At 34.9% G+C, this 23,445-nt stretch overlaps 1 protein-coding gene across 2 annotated transcripts in view; it reads right to left on the bottom strand.

The window, feature by feature from the left end:
• Nucleotides 1-3,062: 3,062 nt before the first annotated feature.
• Nucleotides 3,063-23,445, bottom strand: part of LOC145266307 (retinol dehydrogenase 16-like) — a 177,944-nt gene continuing 157,561 nt past the window's right edge. For both annotated transcript variants that reach the window (XM_080121858.1, XM_080121857.1), the window contains exons 3-5: nt 16,291-16,473; nt 11,000-11,132; nt 3,063-7,786 (exon numbers count right to left, since the gene is read on the bottom strand). In XM_080121858.1, coding sequence (XP_079977984.1) covers nt 7,453-7,786; nt 11,000-11,132; nt 16,291-16,473 — 650 coding nt within the window. In that variant the 3' untranslated portion in view covers nt 3,063-7,452. The remainder of the gene's footprint in view (nt 7,787-10,999; nt 11,133-16,290; nt 16,474-23,445) is intronic.

The following is a 23,445-nucleotide window of genomic DNA, read 5'->3' as shown; positions in this document are numbered from 1 at the left end:
TTCAGTGTAGCGACTATGTAATATTTGCCTATATTAATAAAAATATTATATATATATATATATATATATATATATATATATATATATATATATATATATATTGTGTGTGTGTGTGTGTGTGTCTTGGAAGTTCCTGTAAAACATTTATGTATATACACTGACCTAATATATCTGTCTAATTAGCCGTAATTTGCGATTAACCAACCAAATTATCAATCTCCCACATGCTTGTATATCGCTCCCACCTCTCTCAACGTGTGTTGCTTCATAAAAAACTGTATTTAGTTTGAAATCCTTGTGCTGAGATGTAAGTCAACCTGACCTGGCCATAAGTAAATTTATTTTCCGTTAGTGCCACCATAGATAAAGGTAAAATTGTCTTGTTGTGGTTCGAGTACAGTCATCTTATTATTCATCAATCCCTGCAGTCGGATGATATCGTCCGCGATCAAGCGAGATTTCAACAAGCGGTGCGGGTGGTCGCCACACGAGAACTGTGGCCTGACATTGCAGACAGATACTGGTCTGTTCGCATGTCAAATTGATAAATATAAACGGACGTAGCTGACACCAGAGGTTTTGAGTCGAAAGTGAGCAGTTGTTTCTATTTTTGTTTTTAGATTTTCCAAGATTGCCTTCTATGGCGTTACTTAAAAAGATTTGCACCAGACATGAAACCACTTATCATAATTGATTAAAAAAATATTCAAGACTTTTCCTCTCTTCTCCTTCTCTTTCGAACCCTCTCTCTCTTTCTCTTTCGTACACTTCCTATCTCTTTCTCTCTCTCTCTCTCTCTCTCTCTCTCTCTCTCTCTCTCTCTCTCTCTCTATATATATATATATATATATATATATATGTGTGTGTGTGTGTGTGTGTGTGTTGTAGAGAATTAGAAGGCTATCACAATGCGAGAAATGAGATATAGTCCGTGTTAGCGAATGGAGAAAATAAAACAAGTGGTGATTTACAAATCAATAAGTACATACATATATGTCTATATATATACATATATTTATTCAGTTGTATTAAATACAAATGTCTTACTTTTATGTCTACGACAATATCCATAAAATTCCCTTTTCAAATAGTAGACGTGACTGATCGATTCAAAGCATGCAAGATGATGGAGAGCTCCACGTTTTCGCCCCTCGCGAGGGGTCGTGTGCTCGTGTTAATGCCACCAACAAAATAAAAAAAACAAACACAAAATCCTTTTCTATCAATAAGTTGTTTGAACACCGAAAGTCTCAGAAAAAAATCAATTTTAATCATTTAATTAAAAAACGTATATATAACATTATTCGGCTTTCTAAACTTATCCGTATATGTGATACAGAAGATCAGATAAAACATCGGTACCGTCGGTTTCAAATCCGAAACAAAGGAAGCGAATATCTGATCGCCTATGTCGGACATTCTTCAGCTTCAGTTTAGGTCTTTCTCTTCGGAAAATGCGAAGCGTTGTCTGGGAGCGAATACACTTTGAAACGACGACATTTATTTCCTCATTGTTACAGCTGCGATATAACCCAAGTGATCTCGAACGTTACCCACACCTCTCAGGTGATCTCGAACGTTATTTTCGTTTCTAACGTGATTTTCATTTTTATGGTATTTCTTTTCCCCTACCGATGACGCCATTTCGCATGCGTTTGCTAGTTTACTAGTGAAGTCCCCTTTGTTTAGATTTTAAACTGATGTTACCGATGTTGTTCTGCTCTTATATATATATATATATATATATATATATATATATATATATATATATATATATATATATATAGATAGATAGATATAGATATATATGTATATGACTACTTCATTTAATCACATAAATTAATATACGAAAATATAAATTCATGCGTAAATAAACTTTAAGTATTTACTTCAACAGTGCCCAATACGTAGGTAGAGCAAAGTAGTAAGTTACAAAATATATATGGCGATTAAGCTACACAGAATATTCCGTGTTTCATCCAGGCTAGGATTCATAAGCCTGATGAATCCTAGCATGGATGAAACGCGGAATATTCCGTGTAGCTTAATTGTCATACATATTTTATAACTTACTATATATATATATATATATATATATATATATATATATATATATATATATATATATATATATATGTATATATATATATATATATATATATATATATAATAAAATATACATTGTGATTTTCACTTCCTCGATGATTTCTCAGACAGAACTTAATACTACATGAAAAGGGTGTTTTAAAGCATGGTATCATATAAAAAAAAAGAATAATAACAGTGAATTCAAGTTTAAATTAGTAAACTATATATATATATATATATATATATATATATATATATAGTGACCCCCCCAAAAAACAGAGGACATTCAATTGTTATTCTGAGCATTTATATATATATATATATATGTATATATATATATATATATGTATATATATATATATATATATATATATATATATATATATATATATATATATATATATATATATATATATTACATAGTTTGTCCACAAATACTTTTGTTGAAAAATGATATTATAGAAAAGAAGTCAATTATAGATCGCGGCAACTAATCGTTTTCTTTATTACATCCCTCCGGCTTGACTACAAGTTCATATAGAAGTATGCCATATATATATATATATATATATATATATATATATATATATATATATATATATATATATATATATATATATCACTTATGGGTTGTGAAACAGCGAAACAGTACTGTATGTGGATGACTATAATGCTCCCTATCTTGGGTTGAGCATATTGGGAAATGATATACAAACTGTCATTTGCGTATTAAGCGACGCTCTTTGTGTAAACAAATCGAGCGGAGGCATTTGGACAATGTCAAAACATCCTTAATTCATTACCCACACAGCAGCAGCGTATAGCGTAATGGTGAGAAGCCTTGACTGTCATTGAGGCGGTCAGGTTCCGATCCTGGCTTGAGGCATTTACCTGTCTAGCCGCACTGATGGCCTGTGATACAGCGAAAAAGTACCGTATGTGGATGACTATATATATATATATATATATATATATATATATATATATATATATATATATATATATATATACATATATATGTATATGAGAATACAAATATATTTTATGTGAATTTATTGCTCGAAAGGACACTCTAATAAGACATGTTGAACTTTCCTTAATCCGTGGTGTTTCAAAGAAATACGTTCTTCTTATCAGGGGAAAGATAGAGTAAATGAATACAATAGAGAAAAAATGAAGAAATAAATGGGTAAATTAAAAGTCAAGGATAAAAAAAAACATGAAAAGACATGGAAAAATTAAGTATTATCAAGACGAAAAGATGATAGGAAACAATATAGGATATATATATATATATATATATATATATATATATATATATATATATATATATATATATATATATATATCCAGGCTTGACTGATTTTCCAAAAACACGAATTCTCCATTTTTATCCTTCTTTATTAGAGCTCGCAACTTTTAACTTCCGTGGTCATTTTTTGAAGAGCACTTTGTTCCTTTTTCTATAGCATCGAATGGTTCATGGTCGCCCGACGAAGTCTCATTGATTGAAACAGTTGGCTGTTTGTAGCGACCAAATGTAACTGTTTATTTTCGAATAAATAATATAGAAGCCTGACGAATTATCATGAGAATGAATCGTGGAATATTCTGTGTAGCTTAATTGCCATATATATTTTTATAACTTACTATATATGTATATATATGTGTGTGTGTGTGTTTGTGTTTATAAGATTGTCGATTTATTTATTTTTTATTAGCGATTTTGTGATATTTTTCTTTTTTCTCGCTCCCTGAACGTTTTTAAGAGAGACGTTATCTGCCCTTTGTTTACATATTAGTCCCCCCACCCCCCACATTTTGGGACGTATTATTTGTAATTATTTATTTGTTATTTAAAAATTTTTTTTGAGTATTGTTGCGTGCATAAAAGTAAGTTATACATAGACATGCATGCTTCGTAGTATTACTTCTCTTCAGTATGGCTAGACTTCGATCCTTGTCAACAAAGCTAGCCATACTGATGAGAAGTGATACTTCGAAACTTGCATGTCTATGTATAACTTACTTTTATGCATGTAATAATACTTAAATATAATATTTAAATAATAAATTAGAAAAGAGGCTTGCCTTTTTTCTGTTGTTCTTGGCCTTCGGGCCGGGATCAAAGTGTAGTATCTGATCTGCAGATGCTGCACTTTAGATAATTTGTACTAGTCATTGGAGGGGAAACCCTCTATACTGGGACAATTATTATTTTTGGTAACCAAAGTGCCCCCTTTTTGCCTACTTTTAGGGGAGCTGGTTTTTACCCCACATTAAAAACGGCCTTGTGCCTAATTTGCTTTGGTGGGGAAGCAAATAAATACATTAATATATATATTATACACACACAAACACACACACACACACACACACACACACACACACACATATATATATATATATACATATACATACATACATATATAGATACGTATATATATACATACATATATATACATACATATATATACATACATATATAAATACATATATATACATACATATATATATACATACATATATACATACATATATACATACATACACACGTATATATATATATATACATACATACACATATATATATACATACATACATATATATATATATACATATATATACTTCTAAAATGAACGCCCGCTCAAATCAAAGGGATTTAACAAACAAAACGATGATTTGTAACGATCTATAAGCGACTTGCTTTGTATTCATATATATATATATACATATATATATATATATATATATATATATATATATATATATATATATATATATATATATGTGTGTGTGTGTGTGTGTGTGTGTGTGTGTGTGTGTGTGTGTGTGCGAGGATATAGTTATATATACGAAAATAAATTGATAAATTTAGATGAGGTATTTAGGCTAAAAGTTCTTTGTCTTATTTTCCAACGATGTGGCATGATCTGGTATGACGGAATGCCAAGTCCTTTGTTAAAATACTACCAAAAAAAGTCCTCAAAATGAATGTTTTTTTTGACGCTGATTGTAATCATATATATATATATTCGTACATGAGTCATTCCAAGTGTGTTTTTGAAGAATTCTCCAAGAATGTTTCGGAATTTTACAGATGAGAATTTGGATCGTTCGGATGATCCGAACCACTGCTCCAACCTCGGATTACAAACACCACAACGTTGTGAGCATAATACCTAAAACGAAAACAGTTGCTGATTTATCGTCTTTTTTATTCGTTAATTGATGTAAACGTGGATCTCACGCTAGAAGTCTTCGATTTAATCGAGCTGACTTGATCGGCTATAGGTATTACGTAATTCGTAATTGTATTCTTAATATCGCCCGTACTGAGGATTGAACCTTCAACCTTCTGAAGACTGTCACTCAGAACTGATTGTAACTTAGCATTTTTATCCATTGCGCCACTGGTCGTTGATCAGTAGCTTTACATTTACTTTGCAGCTAATATTAAGCAGTGAGCCAATAATTTACGATGTCAGCGAAACCATAAAGTCACCATTCTGATCATCGTCGAAAACACTAGGGACGCAGTGGTTAACAGACTGGCGAGGTGGATGTTTCAGGTTCGATTGCAGGTTGTTTTACCGAAACACTTTCACATAGGTATGTTGGCAACCTTTACGTGATTCCTCCTATAAATATCTGGTGTCTTTTTTTAGAAAGAATTCAAACTAGAAAGATATCGGGGAAAGGAATGTCGACAATAACCGTGCGATTTCATGACAAAGGAATGAATGACGCACAACAAAAGGTGACGGTGGTTAAGTGGTTAGCGACATGGACTGACAACCTGGATATGCCAAGTTCGAACCCAGGTAATTCCACAGAAACATTTTCACGTAGAGACGTTGGCAATCTTCACGTGGTCCCTCTCGTAAGTATTAGAAAGAGTTCTAAAGAGAAAGACATCAAGGAAACAAATGCCAATTAAATCATCATCATGGATTATTAGCAACAACTCTTGAAGTGTTTTTGTAGGTTGTATGGGTACTTATACCCAGTGCTATTTTTTTTTCGAAATGAACTGGTATTTTCTGCGTTCATATTTGTTCATTGAGAAAGAGATCGAGGAAACGAATACAAACAATAATAATCGAAACAATTTCACTTAGGGATGTTGGCAACCTTCACGTGGTCTTTCTCGTAGGTACCCAATGTCTTTCTAAAAAAAGATTAAAACTAGAAAGATATCGGGAAAACGAATGCCAACAATAATCATCGAAGCACTTTCACTTAGGAGTGTTGGCAACCTTCACATGGTCTGTTTCATAAAAACCCGATGTCTTTCTAGAAAATATTCAAACTAGAAAGATCTCGGGGAAACGAATGCCAAGAATAATCATCTGATTCAAAATGAAACGAAATGAATTGTACACATCATCAACAGCAACAAAATCAACAACACCGACTGATTAAGAACATCACGGCCGGCTACTTAACGCATAACGCATAAGTGACAGTAATCTGGAGATTGAAGGTTCAATCCTCAGTGCGGGCGATACTAAGAACACAAATACGAATTACTTAATACTTCTACCTAGTCAAGGCTGACGGAACGAGAACATTTTAAGTTTTACATACAGATTGTCGAATCCAACCAGACGCACCGGGAAAAAGATGGGAGTTTACAAATTCCTGAATTCTACATACAGATTCCCGAGTCCAGATAAGACTCACTGGAAAAAAATGGGCAGTTATTTTGGTCGAAACGTTCTGAGCATCAAATCTTAAATAAGAACAATTGATTTACAATCTTTTACAATCGTTGTTGCTGTAATTTTGGATTTTTGTCTTCCATGTATTTTCTTCGGATCTTCCGGACCGGATCTTCGTGATTTTTTGATAATTTTCTTTGTCGACCCATGCTGTGTTGATTTATGTGATGAACCCAGTTGAACTCAGACCATACTCTTTGCGTTGACTGGTCAATTTGCGACCAATAAGCCACTTCTAGCGTTATGAGATTAATAAGTCTTTTCACCTCAGTTAATTAACCGTTATCGTCTAATCTGTATAAGTTTTAGTATAGAGCTGTTTTTATTTGCACGTCGTAGGCATAATAATAACCGTAATAGACGTAGCAATTGCACTGTGTCGATTGCTTTCTATTCTTCTTATTCATTTTAGTTCTTTTCAGTTGTTGGAATATTACAAGACCTATGGATCATATTGAAGAAGGCCGGGCGTTACATCGACTGAAACGTTGTGAGAATAGCATCCAAGACGAGGAGAATAGTTCGAATAATCCAAAAGCGATACAAATTCTAAAAAAACGTTTATTCTTTCAACTTTTACCAACTCAAGTTCTGAAAATCTGGGATTGGAATTGGTAAGAAGATGTTTTTAATCGAAATCTACGGCGAATTATGCATACATTTTGGCTCAACTCTGACCGAGTACAGACGAAACAATTTATCTCTGATGCCGCTTGGTAAAAGCATCAAGATGGTCGAACGGAGTTTGGTGACCCAGTAAGGGACGTATCGAATGCGTGGTCTGGTGGAAGTCACCGCATCGGCCATCATATCCACGACCTCTTCCACATTTTCCCGGGCTCGGGTCATTTGAAAATTTAGCAAGTCAATGAACCCGGCGAAGTACTCTTCCCCATAGGCATCTCTGATCTCCGTCGGAGTGTCGTTCCAGCGCTTCTTGCTATCTGCCATCATTTGTACCGCGATTGGTGTCCTGAAAAAAGAGAGGACAAAAATAAACAGAGATTAATATATGCGGACGTAAGTGTAAGCAATGGAATAAGCGTTTCCCCACTTACAGTAACAACAGATACGTCTTCGGGAGAAGATCAAAGTGTAGTATCTGTTCTCCAGATACTACACTTCAATGACTTGTTCTCTGTCAGTGGAGGAGAAATCTTTCACGACTGAGACAATTTTTTTATTTTTGTTCCTTTTCTCCACGTTAAAAAATGACCCTGGTGTCTAACTCTGTCCCGTGGGGAGGCATTGTAAATAGGAACTACAGATACGTCCATCGCACGTACGAGCTTCCTTTAATAAGTTTCCAGACATTTTTTTATACAGTTATTTACAATTGGCGTAGAATCTTCAAAATTTCAATATTTTATTGCTGTACATCGTATCCAATTTTTGTGATTTAAGGTTTAAGTGAACAGCTACAGCAGGAATTGGAATACACCCTACTAAAGTCTGATTGTCACAGCTGGTGAATTAAAAAAAAAAAACGCAATCTGGGCATGAGGACACTTTAGAAGAACGATATGCAATAAAATTATGGAATTCAGACTGCTTTTGGACCAACTTGCATGAATCGAGTATCGGTTTTTGAATGGTATAAGAGATTCAAGGAAGGCAGCGAGTCCATGAGACGTGTCTTTCTAAAAAATCAGAAAAATTAAGGAAATCTAAAAAAATCTAAAAAATCAGAAAAATTAAGGAAACCAGAACACCAGAGTTCATTAGCCAAATAAAGAATTCCATGGATAAGGACCGTCGTGTGTCTATAGAGACAATACGTGCACAGTTTGATGTCACCATGGGAACTGTATATACAATTATTCTCAAGGAACTGAAGATGCGGAAGATTTATACAAAGTTTGTCCCACCACAACTTCATCTTTGTCACAGACTATTTGACCAAGATGGCAATCAAGACAGTTCCTCACCCTCCCTATAGTTCAGACCTTGCTCCCTGTGACTTTTGGTTATTCCCTAAGCTCAAGGAAAACCTTAGAAGCTTCCGTTACAAAACAATGTAGAAGATGGAAGGAGCTGTGGCTGCTCACACAAGAAGACTTCTATGGGGCTTCAGACAAGTTGTTGGAACGGCACAACAAATGTATTGCAGCCGGAGAAGATTACTACAAAGGGGACAAGAGTTCCATGTGTGTACAATCAATAAAAGTTCCCATACGAAAAACGCGTGGAACAAACTGGATTCTTACCGTAAAGAAGGAAAAGAACGTGACAAAAAAAGTGACGTCTTTGCTTTTGCGCCAAATTAAGGGTGGGCAATCGAAAAGAGGGGATGAAAATATTGGCGAAAAAAATCGACCCCTCCCTGTAGAAAAGTGTCCAGTTTAGGGTGAAGGAATTAATGTTTTTAGCCAATCTTTCGATATTTGTCGTCCAAAGGGTCGAGCTTCAAAACGATGCCGATCTCGTGAAAATCCGTCGTTTTTGTCGAAAGTTTTCAGCAGACATACAAACATACATACATAAATACATTTAAACAGACAGATCAGATTTATATCATAGAAGACTAGCCTGGGTGCCCGGCGTTGTTCGGGTGTTTGGAGGTGTGTGTTTAGCAAAACAAAAACAAAAAAACAAAAAAAAAAAAAAAAAAACAAGTTGTGATAGTAGGCAGGAAGGCTCGAACCCGTACCGCAATGGGAGAAAAGAACGGGGGAAAAACATGACGTCTTTGCCGTCGCCTCCGCCACAAAACCGGAAGTGATGTAGGTTTAAATTAAGGCTGGACAATCGAAAAGAGAGGATGATTTTGAAAATATCGGTGAAAAAAGCGACGCCTCCCTGCAGAAAAGTACCCAACTTAGAGTGAAGGAATTAATGTTTTTGGCCAATTCTTCGATATTTGTCGCCCAAAGGGTCGATGGCGATCTAGTGAAAATACGTCGCCTCTGTCGAAAGTTTTAGGCAGACATACAAACAAACAAACATACATACATTTGAACAGACAGATGAGATTTATATTATGGATGGTGATGATGATGATGATGATGATGATTAAGAAAACCAATTCCAACAACAGAATCTTCAAATTCATACGATATGATGATGATTAGACTCTGACGTTTGCCATATTTGATGGTGGATCTGAGTAAAACATCATTATCCCGTCAGACCACCAAAGTTAAGAGACGTTGAGCCTAGTCAAAACTAAAATGGGTGACCATTTGGAATTTCTGGGCGCTGTATATGCTTTCCGCTTATCTCAGCAGTGTTTCCAGTCGTTCTGAATTCTCCTTGGAACTGGAATCAAGCAGTTCTGATTTAGGAGAGGTGTGGGTTGTAGATTGCGCAACCCTTGCGTCACAATTACACGCGCATTACAGAGGGTATCCATTGTCTTTGGAGACTGAACGGGGACGATGATATGCAAAAAATAAAAATAAAAATAACTAATTTTGATAACAACAAAAATTTGAAGTTAGCGAAATTATTATTGAGTTGAGAGACTCGGAGATTTTGGAGGGAGTCGTATTGGTAAGCAATTCTATGGGTTGGAGTCGGAGTTGAATTTTTAATTCCTGAAAAACTAACAGTGTGAATATTATACTTTAAAAGAAGGAAGGGAGAGAGAGAAAGAGAAAGAGAGAGAGAAAATGAAAGAGAGAGAGAGAGAGAGAGAGAGAGAGAGAGAGAGAGAGAGAGAGAGAGAGAGAGAGAGAGAGAGATTTTAAGGTAGCACATAATAACAGGTGTTTTCTCGCTCAAATCTTGCCAGCGAAAAAAGTGAGTGTGGCCGGACCGGAAATCCGGTAACCCTTCAACTTTTATCAGGTGTCGCTCTCCGACCTCTTCGACCCCCTAAAACTTTTGCAATCTGACACGACTACCCCTGTGTAATAATTGGAAACTCGCTGTTATCGTTATTATCGCTTAAAAAAAAAAAAAACGTTTATTTATTGATTCATTTATTTCGGACTATTATCCTCATCTTTTAGGTATTGTTTCATGGCGTTTCGGTCAACTATTTCTCTGCCCTTTTCAGGTGGTAACCGCGACGGGATAGGAATTCCGAATCTTCTAACTGTATCCTCCGCAATTACTGCCTTCCATAGTTGTCGTCGCACCACGTTTTTGGCCAAGCAAGCCTCTAATATTCATCTCAATGAATTCCAATAAAAAAGAAGTAATATAAACGTTTATTTATTTATTTATTTATTTATTTTTTTACCTGTAAAGTCCCGGTTCCACTGTGATGACTTTGATACCAAATTTGCACATTTCTTGTCGAAGACCGTCGGAAAATGCGATACAAGCCACTTTGGACATCGAATAGGCAGCAAAAGCCGGTAAAGTATATCGGCCTATGTAGATAAAAAAAAAAATAAAAAATCGATAAACACTGCATTCAAAATAAAAATGTTGCTTTTTATAAAAACTGTCTTTATTTTATTACTCATTGTTGGTTCCCGACCAAAGGAGGGTAGACCTGTAAATTCGCCCTCGTCCGTTCGTCCGTTCGTCCGTTCGTTAGTCCGCACTTTTATCAATAATTACGACTTAGACTTTTTTGAAATTTTGCACAAACATTAAGTATGATATGAATAAAAAAGTAACAGAACGGATTTTCCGGGAAAACTCGACCCCCCCCCCAGAGAAGTCCCTTTCGGGTTAAAATAGTTAAAATTGACACTTTTGCACTTATATAAAAAAAAAAATAAATAAAAAAATGATGCCTTGGATTTTTATAAAACTTTCTGAAAAGTTGTAACTGATTTCTATATAATTTTGTTTGTCTATACTTCGCGATAACTTTTGGATATGCCCCAGGGGCTCTTTTAGCGCTAATAAACACACTCCATTTTTGGAACTATTTTACCATGTTTGTCAAAAATTTTCTGTGTATGTCTATTTAGCAGTTTTGAATGGTACTGAACTCAAATTTAAATATGTTAAGGCCTTGGGGACTTTTGGGGCTAATTGGGGGGGGGGAGCAAATGATGGACTTAGTCATTTCTTTTTTTTTTATTTTTGCATAGTGCAGAACTCGAATTTACACATGCTAAGGCCTAAAACTGCATCGTTTGTTCATTTTCACCAGGATTTCATGCCCCTGGGGCTTTTGAGGCTAAATGGGAGGGCAAATGCTGAACTTAGTCATTTTTTTTTATGCATCATTCACTGTGCACTCACGGGGGACCATGCATGGTTCACTTGTTTTTTTATGTGTTGGTTTCGTTTTTAATTTTTATTTTATCTTCATTTTTATATATTATATTTTTGAGGGGTGAGGTTGTAGTTTGCTTGAAGCATTATGCGTACTGTGTAAACTATATATCTATGAAAGTGACAATGTGTGTGAGGACACTTTTCAACCTATATACTCAACGGATTTTAAGTACAAACATGACATTTGGTATATAGGGCATACAAACACGTGGAAAACTTTTAACCGAGTTTCACCCGGCAAAAAGGGCTGCTAAGAGGTCTAAATTGGAGATCATCGGATAGAACGTGGCAAGCTTGTCTAATGGTTATCGTACTTGGCTCACGGTCTTTAGGTTTTAGTTTCGATCTCAGCTCGAGTATTCTTTTTTTTTTACTTGTTAGGAGTGAACTGTTTAGAAAAACACATAACACTCGCGTGCACATGGTTCTTTCTTTCCGTTCTTTTTTACTTTATTTTTTTAAAAAGAATTTAACGTTACATTTAATACCGGGCAACGTCGGGTAAATCTTCTGATGTGTTAATAAATACTAGATAACTTTTGACTCGAATCAGAATTTTCGCTGACACGAACCTAACAGCAACGCCGATATTACCAAACACAGACTTGAATAATAACGTCGATACGACCCATCACGAATTCGAACAGTATCGTCGATAATTACGAACGTTGACATGATCCAAGAGCAACCTGCGCAGTTATTCTCGAATGACTTGGGTGTCGCTTATATATAACACTTGGGCGAGTGCATTTACATTTATCAATGAGTGTCTTATGCAAGCACATACACATTGTTCTCGTGCTCTTCTGCACAATCCGTCACATATAAAAAGTTGTGTTTGAAGGCTACGACAAAGTAGTTTTGTATAAAAACATCGTTGGCTACAAGACAAATTTAAAAAAATAATGAGAATATTGAAAGATGTCAATAATTTTCAACTATAGATTATTTATTTATCAACATAACGTGTCGAACCAAGATGGTTTTTAAAAAAACATATTTTCAAGGTGATCCTCATCTTCAGAAAGAAGAAAAAATATGCACAGCAATTCGATGGAGTTGCGCTAGTTCCCAAAGCCAGAAGTTATACGACACCAACATAAAAAGATTTGCAATGATCGTTGAGGTGCGGGTAAGCATTTATGTTTGGTATTTATAAATTATTGTTATAATATTTCAGAAGTAATAATTATATAATTTTTTTTTCACCTAGACATACGATGTGCCTTTAATAAGTTTACAGACTTTTTGTACAGACATTTGTAATTGGCGTAGATTCTTGAAAATGCAGTATATTATTGCTATACATGACTGACCATTTTTTATGATTCCAAGTTCAAATGAACAGCTACAGCAGGAATTGGAATACATCCTGCTAAAGCCTAATTATCACAGCTGATGAATTTAAAAACAATGCAATCTGGACGTGAGGACACTTTAGAAGAACGATATGCAATAACATTCTGTTTTAAACCTGGAAAAATACCACAGAAAGGTATGGAATGCTTCAGACTGTTTGTGGACCATCTTGAATTAAACATTAGTTTTTGAGTGGCATAAGAGATTCAAAGAAGGCAGAGAGTCTGCGAGGGACGATAATAGGTTTGGAAGGAGTAAAAGAGTAAGAACATTAAAGTTGATTGGCCAAATAAAGAATTTAATGGATAAGGAACGTCGTGTGTCTATAGAGACAAAAAGTGCATATTTTGAGGTCAGTGTGGGAAATGTACACGCAGTTATTCGATGCGGAAGATTAGTGCGAAGTTTGTCCCAAGAGTGCTCAGAAAAGATCAAAACGAAAGCCGTTGTGATGGGCATCAAGACATTTTTTTTTACCCTCCTTATAGTCCATATCTTTCTCATTTTGACTTTTGGTTTTTACCTAAGCTCAAGGGAAACCTTAGAGGATGTCGTTACAAGACAATTTAGGAGATGAAAGAGGCTGTGACGAGGGCCATTGACACGTTCACACAAGAGGACTTTCATGAGGATTTGCAGAAGTTGTTGGAACGGTGCAACATGCATTGCAGCCGGAGGAGATTACTTTGAAGAGTTTCATGTGTGTACTATCAATAAAAGTGGCCGTATGAAAAAAGTTTGGAAACTTATTGAAAGCAAATGACATCGTTGTTTTTTTTGTTTTTTTTTAATTAATTTCAATAATTTTTCGTAAGGACACGACCTTACTCCATGTACGGAAAAAAGATTTGAAATGAAATGGATTAACTACTTTCTTGCATCTAATTTGCTATTTCTAAAAAAAAAAATAACAAAAAACTCTCCCATACTTCACAAAAATTTCAGAGGTTATACAATAAAAATTGAAACAGAAAAATTTATTAACTCTATGTGGGCTCCCTCTACTGTGCTAGAAAATTACTCACGCCTGAAAGTATCTTATACCTCTATAAGGCCACCATTCGCCCATGTATGGAGTACTGTTGTCACATTTGGGCTGGTGCGTCTGCTGCTTGTCTCTCACTCTTGGACAAGGTTCAAAAGAGAGTCGCCAACCTAATCGGTCATGAACTGTCATCTAGGCTTCAGCCTCTGTCCCATCGACGCAATGTTGCATCCCTCTGCCTGTTCTACAAGTACTTTAATGATGTATGCTCTGACGAACTGCAACTCCTCGACGTGACTACCCCCGACAAACTCGACAAGCAACTAAATCTCACCCGTTCACAGTAGAGATCCCTAGGTGTAAGAAAGCCTTTTACTCCAATAGTTTCTTCCACAGAACTGCAAGTCTTTGGAACTTCCTTCCGAAATTCTGCTTTCCCAACTGTACTGATATGCAGAAGTTCAAGTTGGTGAACAAACATCTTGCTACTCATCTCCCTTCAAAGTGCCCCCGCAAACTATGTCCCAGATAGTAGCCCCCTACTTCAAAGTGGCACTGTGCCTTGTTTGGTGTGAAAATTGAATAAAAAAATGTTCAAGTGTTGTTAAAGTTGTAAGGCTTGTATTAATTTTCCAATTTTAAAAATAATTTTGCTTTAGGGGGGGGACTATAAAAAATAAATTCAAGAAAACTGTTTACCAAATAAAAATCAACACAAATATTTCAATAAATTTTAAAATCTAAAAGGACACAGATTTTGAAAAGGAAGATTGCCTGAAAAAATAGTCTTTCTGTCACTAGTACCTTCTAGTATATTCTATCATAAAAGTTTTTCATATGAATGAAGAAATATACTTTTACATCGCGTTTTGTAAGCTGAAATTTTCGTTGGCTGAAAATTATGTAAGTTGAACATTTCGTAAGTTGAACATTTCGTAAGTTGAAAACTTTGTAAGCTAAAATGTTCTGAAGTTGAACATTTTGTGAGTTCCAAATTTAGTAAGTTAAACATTTCGTAAGTTGAACATTACGTAAGCTCAAAATTTCGTGGGCTCAAAATTTCATGAGCTTAGAATTTTGTAAGTTGAACATTTTGTTAGCTAAAAACTTCATAAGCTCAGTTTCGTAAGTTAAACATTTCGTAAGCTCAAAATTTCGTCAGTTAAATATTTTGTAAATTGAACATTTCGTAAGTTTAACGCTTCGTAAATTGAACATTTCGCAAGTTCAAAATTTCGTAATTTGAACACTTCGTAAGCAAAATTTTATAAGCTCAAAATTTCGTAAGTTGAACATCTTGTAAGTTGAACATTACGTAAGCTCAAAATTTCGTGAGCTCAAAATTTCATGAGCTTAGAATTTTGTAAGTTGAACATTTTGTAAGCTAGAAACTTCATAAGCTCAGTTTCGTAAGTTAAACATTTCGTAAGCTCAAAATTTCGTCAGTTAAATATTTCGTCAGTTAAATATTTAGTAAATTGAACATTTCGTAAGTTTAACGTTTCGTAAATTGAACATTTCGCAAGTTCAAAATTTCGTAATTTGAACACTTCGTAAGCAAAATTTTATAAGCTCAAAATTTCGTAAGTTGAACATTTCGTAAGCTCAAAATTTCGTCAGCAGAATCTTTCGTAAATATATTTTTAATGGATTGGGGGGAGGTGGAATTGACAATTTAACAGAACAATTTTTTTTACTCGACATTATCTGTGATTAGGGATCGTAAGGAGTATTTGTCAAGGAGAAAACAGAAAGATAAAGAGATGCCTAGAGAGAAAAAGAGAGAGAGAATGAGAGAGAGAGAGAGGGGGAGAGGAAAAGAGAGGGGATCGGGAAAAGAGAGGCGAGGGGAAAAGAGAGGGGGATAGAAGTTTGATATAATGCTGTTACACACATTATTTCAATTCTTATATCTGCTTGTTAAAAATAAAACGTAATGGTCAATTTACCTGAGAGGCTGGCCACATTGACCACCCTTCCCTTACTTGCTCGGAGCAAAGGTAGAAACGATTTGGTCATTCTGACCACACCAATCACGTTGACGTCCATTATCTTTTGGAACACATTAACCGAACACCACTCGATTTCAGCGTACGAAGCAATTCCGGCATTGTTGACCAACGCCCACAACTCTGAAAAACAAACAAAAAAAACAAGAAAATAAACAATGTTGACGAACGGTGCAACATGCATTGCAGCCGGAGGAGATTACTTTGAAGAGTTTCATGTGTGGACTATCAATAAACAGACATATGAACAGACAGACATACGAACAGAAAGCAGACTGACAGACAAACAAACAGACAGATAAACAGACATACATACATACAAAAAGACAGACAGACAGGCGAACAGACAGAAAGACAAACAGACAGACAGTCTGATAGACAGACAGACGGACAGGCAGACCGACAGGCAGGCCGACACGCACACAGACAGACAAAAAACAGACAGGCAGACAAGCAGACAGAGAGGGACAAACACAAAAACAGACAAACAGACAAATAGACAAACAGACAAATAGACAAACAGACAGACATACGAACAGAAAGACAGATAGACACACAAATAGACAGACAGATAAACAGACAGACAGACAAAAAACAGACAGGCAGACAAGCAGACAGAAAGGGACAAACACAAAAACAGACAAACAGACAAATAGACAAACAGACAAATAGACAAACAGACAAATAGACAAACAGACAGACATACGAACAGAAAGACAGATAGACACACAAACAGACAGACAGACAGACAGACAAACAGACATATGGCTGTTTATATATTAGATTTCTAATCTTCAGTTTTATTCCCACAGCAATGTAAGATCCGATCTTCTTCAACATGCAAAAAGTCTACTCTATATACAACCAGAAGAGGAACCCGACGTTGCCCGGGATTTAACGAGGACAACGAATGTTCTACACTTCCAAGACTTTCATTTTATTGTATTTCATTCGAAATCGGTGAAATCTCTCACTTGCTAATGAAATCGATTGATGCTCTATTCGGGAACTCACGGCAGTGCACCGGATAAAAGCTTACATGATTTCCTGAAGTGATTCATTCAGCAGTACATTGTAGCCTACATTGCACTGTAGAGAACCTGCTGTCGATTTTATGAAATTATTTTTAGACAATGACTTGAACTATAGTCGAAAATGCAAACGTTAAGTATCATGGTTCGATTGTGTTCTACTCAAAAACATTAATTATCAAAGAACTTACTGTCGATTTCATTCGTTGGGACCTTCTACTTGTGCGGTGATAATACTTCTCAATTGCACTTGTAATGTTAGGCTGTATGAGGGTGTTAACATTAGAACTGTTCCTTCTTTAATCGAGTTTTCGATTATCGATTCCGATACAAAACCTATTTAAGAACACCCTGAATGGATTCGGCATTACTTAACCCGAAAATGGTTGATATGCCATAAAACAAAACATTCAAACGAAACACCATGAATAAATATTCGAAGATCTAAAAAACTTGAAGCAAAAAACAAAAACAAACTTTTACCAAAATGACTGGATTTGGCATTAAATAATCCGAAAAAGGTTGATGTGCCGTGTATTTCACTGCTTATGCAGTTCCCCACCTCTATAAGAGCCAAGTACGTCCAATGATGGAGTTCTGTTGCCACATCTGGGCAGAAGCTACTAGAAGCTCCCTATCCTGCCTTAAAAGAGTTCAAAATAGACTTCGTAGCTTGCCCTCTTCTCTACTCTGCAACATCTTTCCCACAGAAGAGACGTTGCGATCCTCTCTCTTCTTTATCGTTATTTTCATGGCAAGTGCTCGTCTGAGCTCCAATCTATAGCCCCCTTTGCCAAACTTTCACAAAACAACATTTGTCTAGCTGAAACCACTATCAATAATTCCCCTCACTTTTTATTTGTGCCTAAACCTAAATGTAGATTCCATGAACAAAGTTTCTTTCTTAGAACTGCACGTCTGTTGAACTTTTTTTTCGTTTCCCTGCTTTCCAACTGACTACAAAATGGTCATCTTCAAGTCCAATGTAAACAAGTTCTTGATGAGCTGTTCCCCTTAAGTAATCAAATTTACCAAATTTCCACTTCTAACGATTATTACGATATTGTCCCATTGAATACCGTAAACTCATTAACCCTTATCCCCGAGTGGCCTCCGGGCCTTGATAAGTAGTGGTTCCTTTGTAAAATAAATAAATAAATAAATAAATAAAACGGCTAAACCACAGCCTTTTCACTTTGTGATAAAATGACAGAGAAAGACACACGCAAAGAGACAGACAAAGTCACAGACAGACAGACAGACAGACAGACAGATAGACAACAAATATTGTATGAGATGCGTATCAAACAAAACTGTTAACAAATATATTATTATATTCATTGTCCTTCTTGTGTAAAACTGAATGTTTGTTAATGTTTGAGGTGAATAGGTTTTTGGTAGGAAAAGCAAATTAGTTTTTTTGGTAATTATTTTTAGATTCACATTATTTCATATTCGCCTCGAGCAACATTTTCCGCAAAAGTGTTGGCGCATCTTTTGTGTATGGCAAAAGTGAGAAGAATAAATTCAAATATGCGAGGAATTTCTTTGCGTTTCCAAATCACTATTTTATTTTTGTAAACAAAATTTCCCTTTTCTTTTTTGTCATTTTTTCCTTTCTTCTATATTTCTTTCTTTCTTCTATATTTCTTTCTTTCTTCTATCTTTCTTTCTTTCTTTTTGTTTTTCTTTCGTTTTTTTTCTTTCTTTCTTTCTTTTTTCCTTTTTTTGTTTTTTCTTTCATTTTTTGTTTTCCTTTCTTTCTATCTTTCTTTCTTTTTTCTTTTTTCTTTCATTTTTTGTTTTTTCTTTTTCTTTCATTTTTTGTTTTTTCTTTGTTTTTTCTTTTTCTTTCATTTTTTGTTTTTTCTTTCTTTCAATCTTCCTTTCATTTTTCTTTTTTTCTTTTTTATTTTTCCTTTCTTTTTGTGTAATTTCCTTCTTCTGTGTTTCTTTTTTCTTTTTTGTGTTTTCTTTCTTTTATTGCTTTTTCTTTCATTTTTTGTCATTTCGTTCTTTCTTCTATCTTTCTTTCTTTCTTTTTTGTTTCTTTTTTGTTTCTCCTTTCTTTTTTCTTTTTTCTTTTATTTCTATTTCTTCCTTTCTTTCGTTTTTTGCTGTTTATTTCTCCGTGATATTTCTCTTTCTGTCTTTCTTCCTTTTTCTGTTTTTCTTTCTTTTCTTTTTCTTGCATTTTTTGTTATTTCTTTTTTCTTTCTTTTTTTAATTTTTTATTACTTTCTTTATTCTATCTATCTTTCTGTCTTTCTTTTTCTCTTTCTTTTTTTCTATTTTTTGTATTTTTGTTCTTTCTTTTTTTTTCTTTCTTTTTTCTCTCTTTTTCTTTTCTTTAATTTCTATTTGTTATATATTTCTTTTATCTCTCGCTCTTTATTTTTCTTTTTTCTTTCTTTTCTTTTTGTCATTTTTTCTTCTACCTTTCTATCCTTCTTTTTCCTTTTCTTTTTCCTTTTTTTCTTTTTCTATTAACTTCTCGGTGCTAAGCGAAAAGAATGTTGTTTTTATCATTGATATTCGTTATTCGATTATTTGTTATTCCGTTAGTCTACTATTCCGTAATTCCGTTATTCAGTTATTCGCTATTCCGAGATTCCATTATTCAGCCATTCTCGTAGTCCATTAATTAGGTATTTTGATTATCTGTTGTTCCGTTATTCTCTGATTCCGTCATTCCTCAATCCGTTAAATAGTTATTCTGTTAGACCTCTATTCCGTTATTTCCTTTATATTTATCCTATAATCTCATTATTCCTTATTTCACGCTTCTACAGGGCAGAGCAATAAATTTGTCACCCTAAAGAAAACAACACTACAGTTTTATTCCAAAACTTTTATTGAAAAAATCAATTCAGGTAAATTGATTATGTAGTAGAGCTGACATCTATTCAATGTAGCCGCCTTCAGCCTCAATCACCGCCTCAAAACGGGCCTGGAACTGGGAGCTTGTCTTTTCCACAAACGCTGGCGGGAGTTCGGCGAATACTCGGCGGATGGCGGTTATCAGACTGGCTTTTCTTTTACATGATAGTCACCACTTATCAAGGCCCGGAAGCCACTCGGGGATAGGGGTTATTGCGCGTACAACAATCAATAGTATCGTAGTAATCGTTAGTATTGTGTCTTACTTAAGGGGGCGGTTCATCAGGAATTTGTTTATGTTGGACTTGAAGACATCCAAGTTGTAGTCAGGTGGGAAACAGGCAAATGGAAGAGAGTTCCACAGACGTGCACTTCTAAGAAAGAAGCTTTGTTCATGGAATCTACGTTTTGATTTAGGCACAGATAAAGAGTGGGGAAAATTAATGATAGTCGTTTCAGGTAGACGAGTTTTTATCGTGAAAGATTGGCGAGGGGGGACGAGAGATTGGAGCTCAGACGCTTTGGTGTTGTGGGAGGTTATGTTGGTGATGTTCTCGACGTATGGCCGAACAAAATAGTCCAGCGTATAAGACGCGGATGGCATAAATAAAAAGAAAGAGGCAAATAAAGGACAACTAACAATCGTCCAGCGTGAATGACAAATTCCGCCGTCGCCTGACGCACACGCACGCGCAGTTGTTCTGTTCCGTCTATCTCTTTTGTCAATATCCATCACTGAATTGCAAATAAACTTGTCTGTTGACAAAATTTGTCTGTGTTGATTTTGAGAACTACGACATAAAATTATGAGGGTATATAATTTCGCAAGCATTTGAAAAGCGCAAACTAGAAAATTATATATACATTATTATACATTATATTTATATACATTAACACAATATTATATATACATTCAGCAACAAAAAATTATATATGCATTCAATAATGCAAAATTATATATACATTCAATAACGCAAAATTATATATACAGTCAATAACGCAAAATTATATATACATTCAATAACGCAAAATTATATATACAGTCAATAACGCAAACTTATATATACAGTCAATAACGCAAAATTATATATACAGTCAATAACACAAAATTATATATACATTCAATAACGCAAACTTATATATACATTCCATAACACAAAATTATATATACATTAAATAACGCATCAATAGCAACACTGAACATGCTAATGTTTCAGACAATTGGTCGGTAAGAACCAAAAGTCCTCGTCAGGCGACGTAATAAAGTCCGTGTACGACTGAAAGCGTCTGGTTCTCAAATGGAAGAATTGAGAAAATAAATCATTCAATTTAAAATGTAGGTTAAGTGACCTAGATCGAAACCGAAACATTTAACTTTCCAATCTAAGTCGTTACTGTTTGAGCTATCGTCAGATGAAAAATAAATAGTTTAAAATTAACCGGCTTTAACGTATGAATGTGTATTTTTGCATGCCCGGAGAAGCAACTTGAATCGACTTAGGCTCGCCATTTTCCAATTTTTTTTTTTTTTTTACAAAGGAGTCACCACATTATCAAGGCCCTGAACCCACTCGAGGATAAGGGTTAATGTACAATGGTCAATGTGACAATATCATAGTAATAGTTAATAGTGTAAATTTGGTAAATTGGATTACTCAAGGAGAACGGCTCATCAAGAACTTGTTTACGTTGGACTTGAAGACGACCATATTGTAGTCAGCCGAAAAGCAGGCAAATGGAAGAGAGTTCCACAGGTGTGCAGTTCTAAGAACGAAGGTTTGTCCATGGGATCTACGTTTAGGTTTAGGCACGGATAATTTTAATCTCTCAGCAGCTATATTTACCGGCTACAAACCGCTCAAAAAAAAAAAAAAACAAAAAAATGCTATCATCTGATCCGCCTCGCGTCGCTCTGCGATTTTGCGTCTCGGAGATAATGCACTTTGAACAAAATGGAGACAGACAGAGCGACAAAGGGAGTTTTATAAATTAGATTCTGTCTCAAAATCATAACAACGCCGCAACTCACACAAACCATGAAAACCGCATTCAAATGCTACGTTCAGATATGTTTTACTGATGAGCCCATGTTTATTTTTGTTTCGTTTAAAATATTGGAATAAAGTGGTTATTTCTAATGAACGTTTATCTTTTTAACGAGTAAAATCACACAAAAATAACATAAATAAATTCCAGCGCCATTTTGTCTGGTTACGCAATTTTCAAGAGATCCCCCCCCCCGTAAATATTTGAAAGAAACTATTCATTATTTTATCTAAAATGAAAAATAGTTTTTAAAATGTTTTAACTGAATTAATTTTAAGCATGAATTAACAAAGATGTTCTCGGATAAAATTAGTTTAAAATATTTATCATTTTCTCTCGTATCTCAAATTTCTGCTTATTTATTTTATGCTAAATAATTCATTAACAATGAATTTGTTGTGTTAGGCTTAGAGTTGGGGTCGAGGTTAACAATGAATTTCTTGTGTACTGTAGGGATAGAAAATATAGAAATAGACTTCATTCAATTACACACACACGAAACACTCACAAATATAATATATCTAGTAGGGAGATCTGACGTTGCCCGGGAATAGAAGGAAGATCAACAAATATTACACGTTTCCAATACTTTTATTTTCAAACACTTAATAACTTTAATATGAGAAAAAAACAATACATTAATCAATTATATAAATCTTATCTGCCTGTTTAAATAAATGTATGTATGTATGTATGTATGTATGTATGTATTATTGGGGTGGAGAGGGCCCCTGTAAGCTGTGGTGAAGGCAACCTTTCTAGGAGAAGCAAATCTCTGATTTAAAAAACCAGAAAGCGAGAGACCAGTACCCGCATTAAGCTGGTCTGCAGTTTAACTTGTTGCTGGCTATCCTGCTCTTGCTTGTTGCTGGATCTCAACATTTTGAACCGAGAGAGAGACTTAGCTGTCGTACAAAGCTAAGAATCTGTAATATCATCTTTGTATAGAAACTCCCTCAAGCATTTGTCTATAAAAATGGTCCTGTGGCGATGGAAGTCATTTTTCGCCTCATGGACTTTAAGTGTCTGAGGGAGTGGCACTCGTCTGACAAGACGTTGCAATCATTATGCATGTATGTATGTATGTCTGCCTAAAACATTCGACAGAGGCGACGAATTTTCACGAGATTGGTATCAT

This window comes from Euprymna scolopes, chromosome 41, assembly GCF_053919585.1.
Source record: "Euprymna scolopes isolate OS-2025 chromosome 41, ASM5391958v1, whole genome shotgun sequence".
Lineage (NCBI taxonomy): Eukaryota > Metazoa > Mollusca > Cephalopoda > Sepiida > Sepiolidae > Euprymna > Euprymna scolopes.
This window is presented reverse-complemented; position numbering and strand designations above follow the sequence as displayed.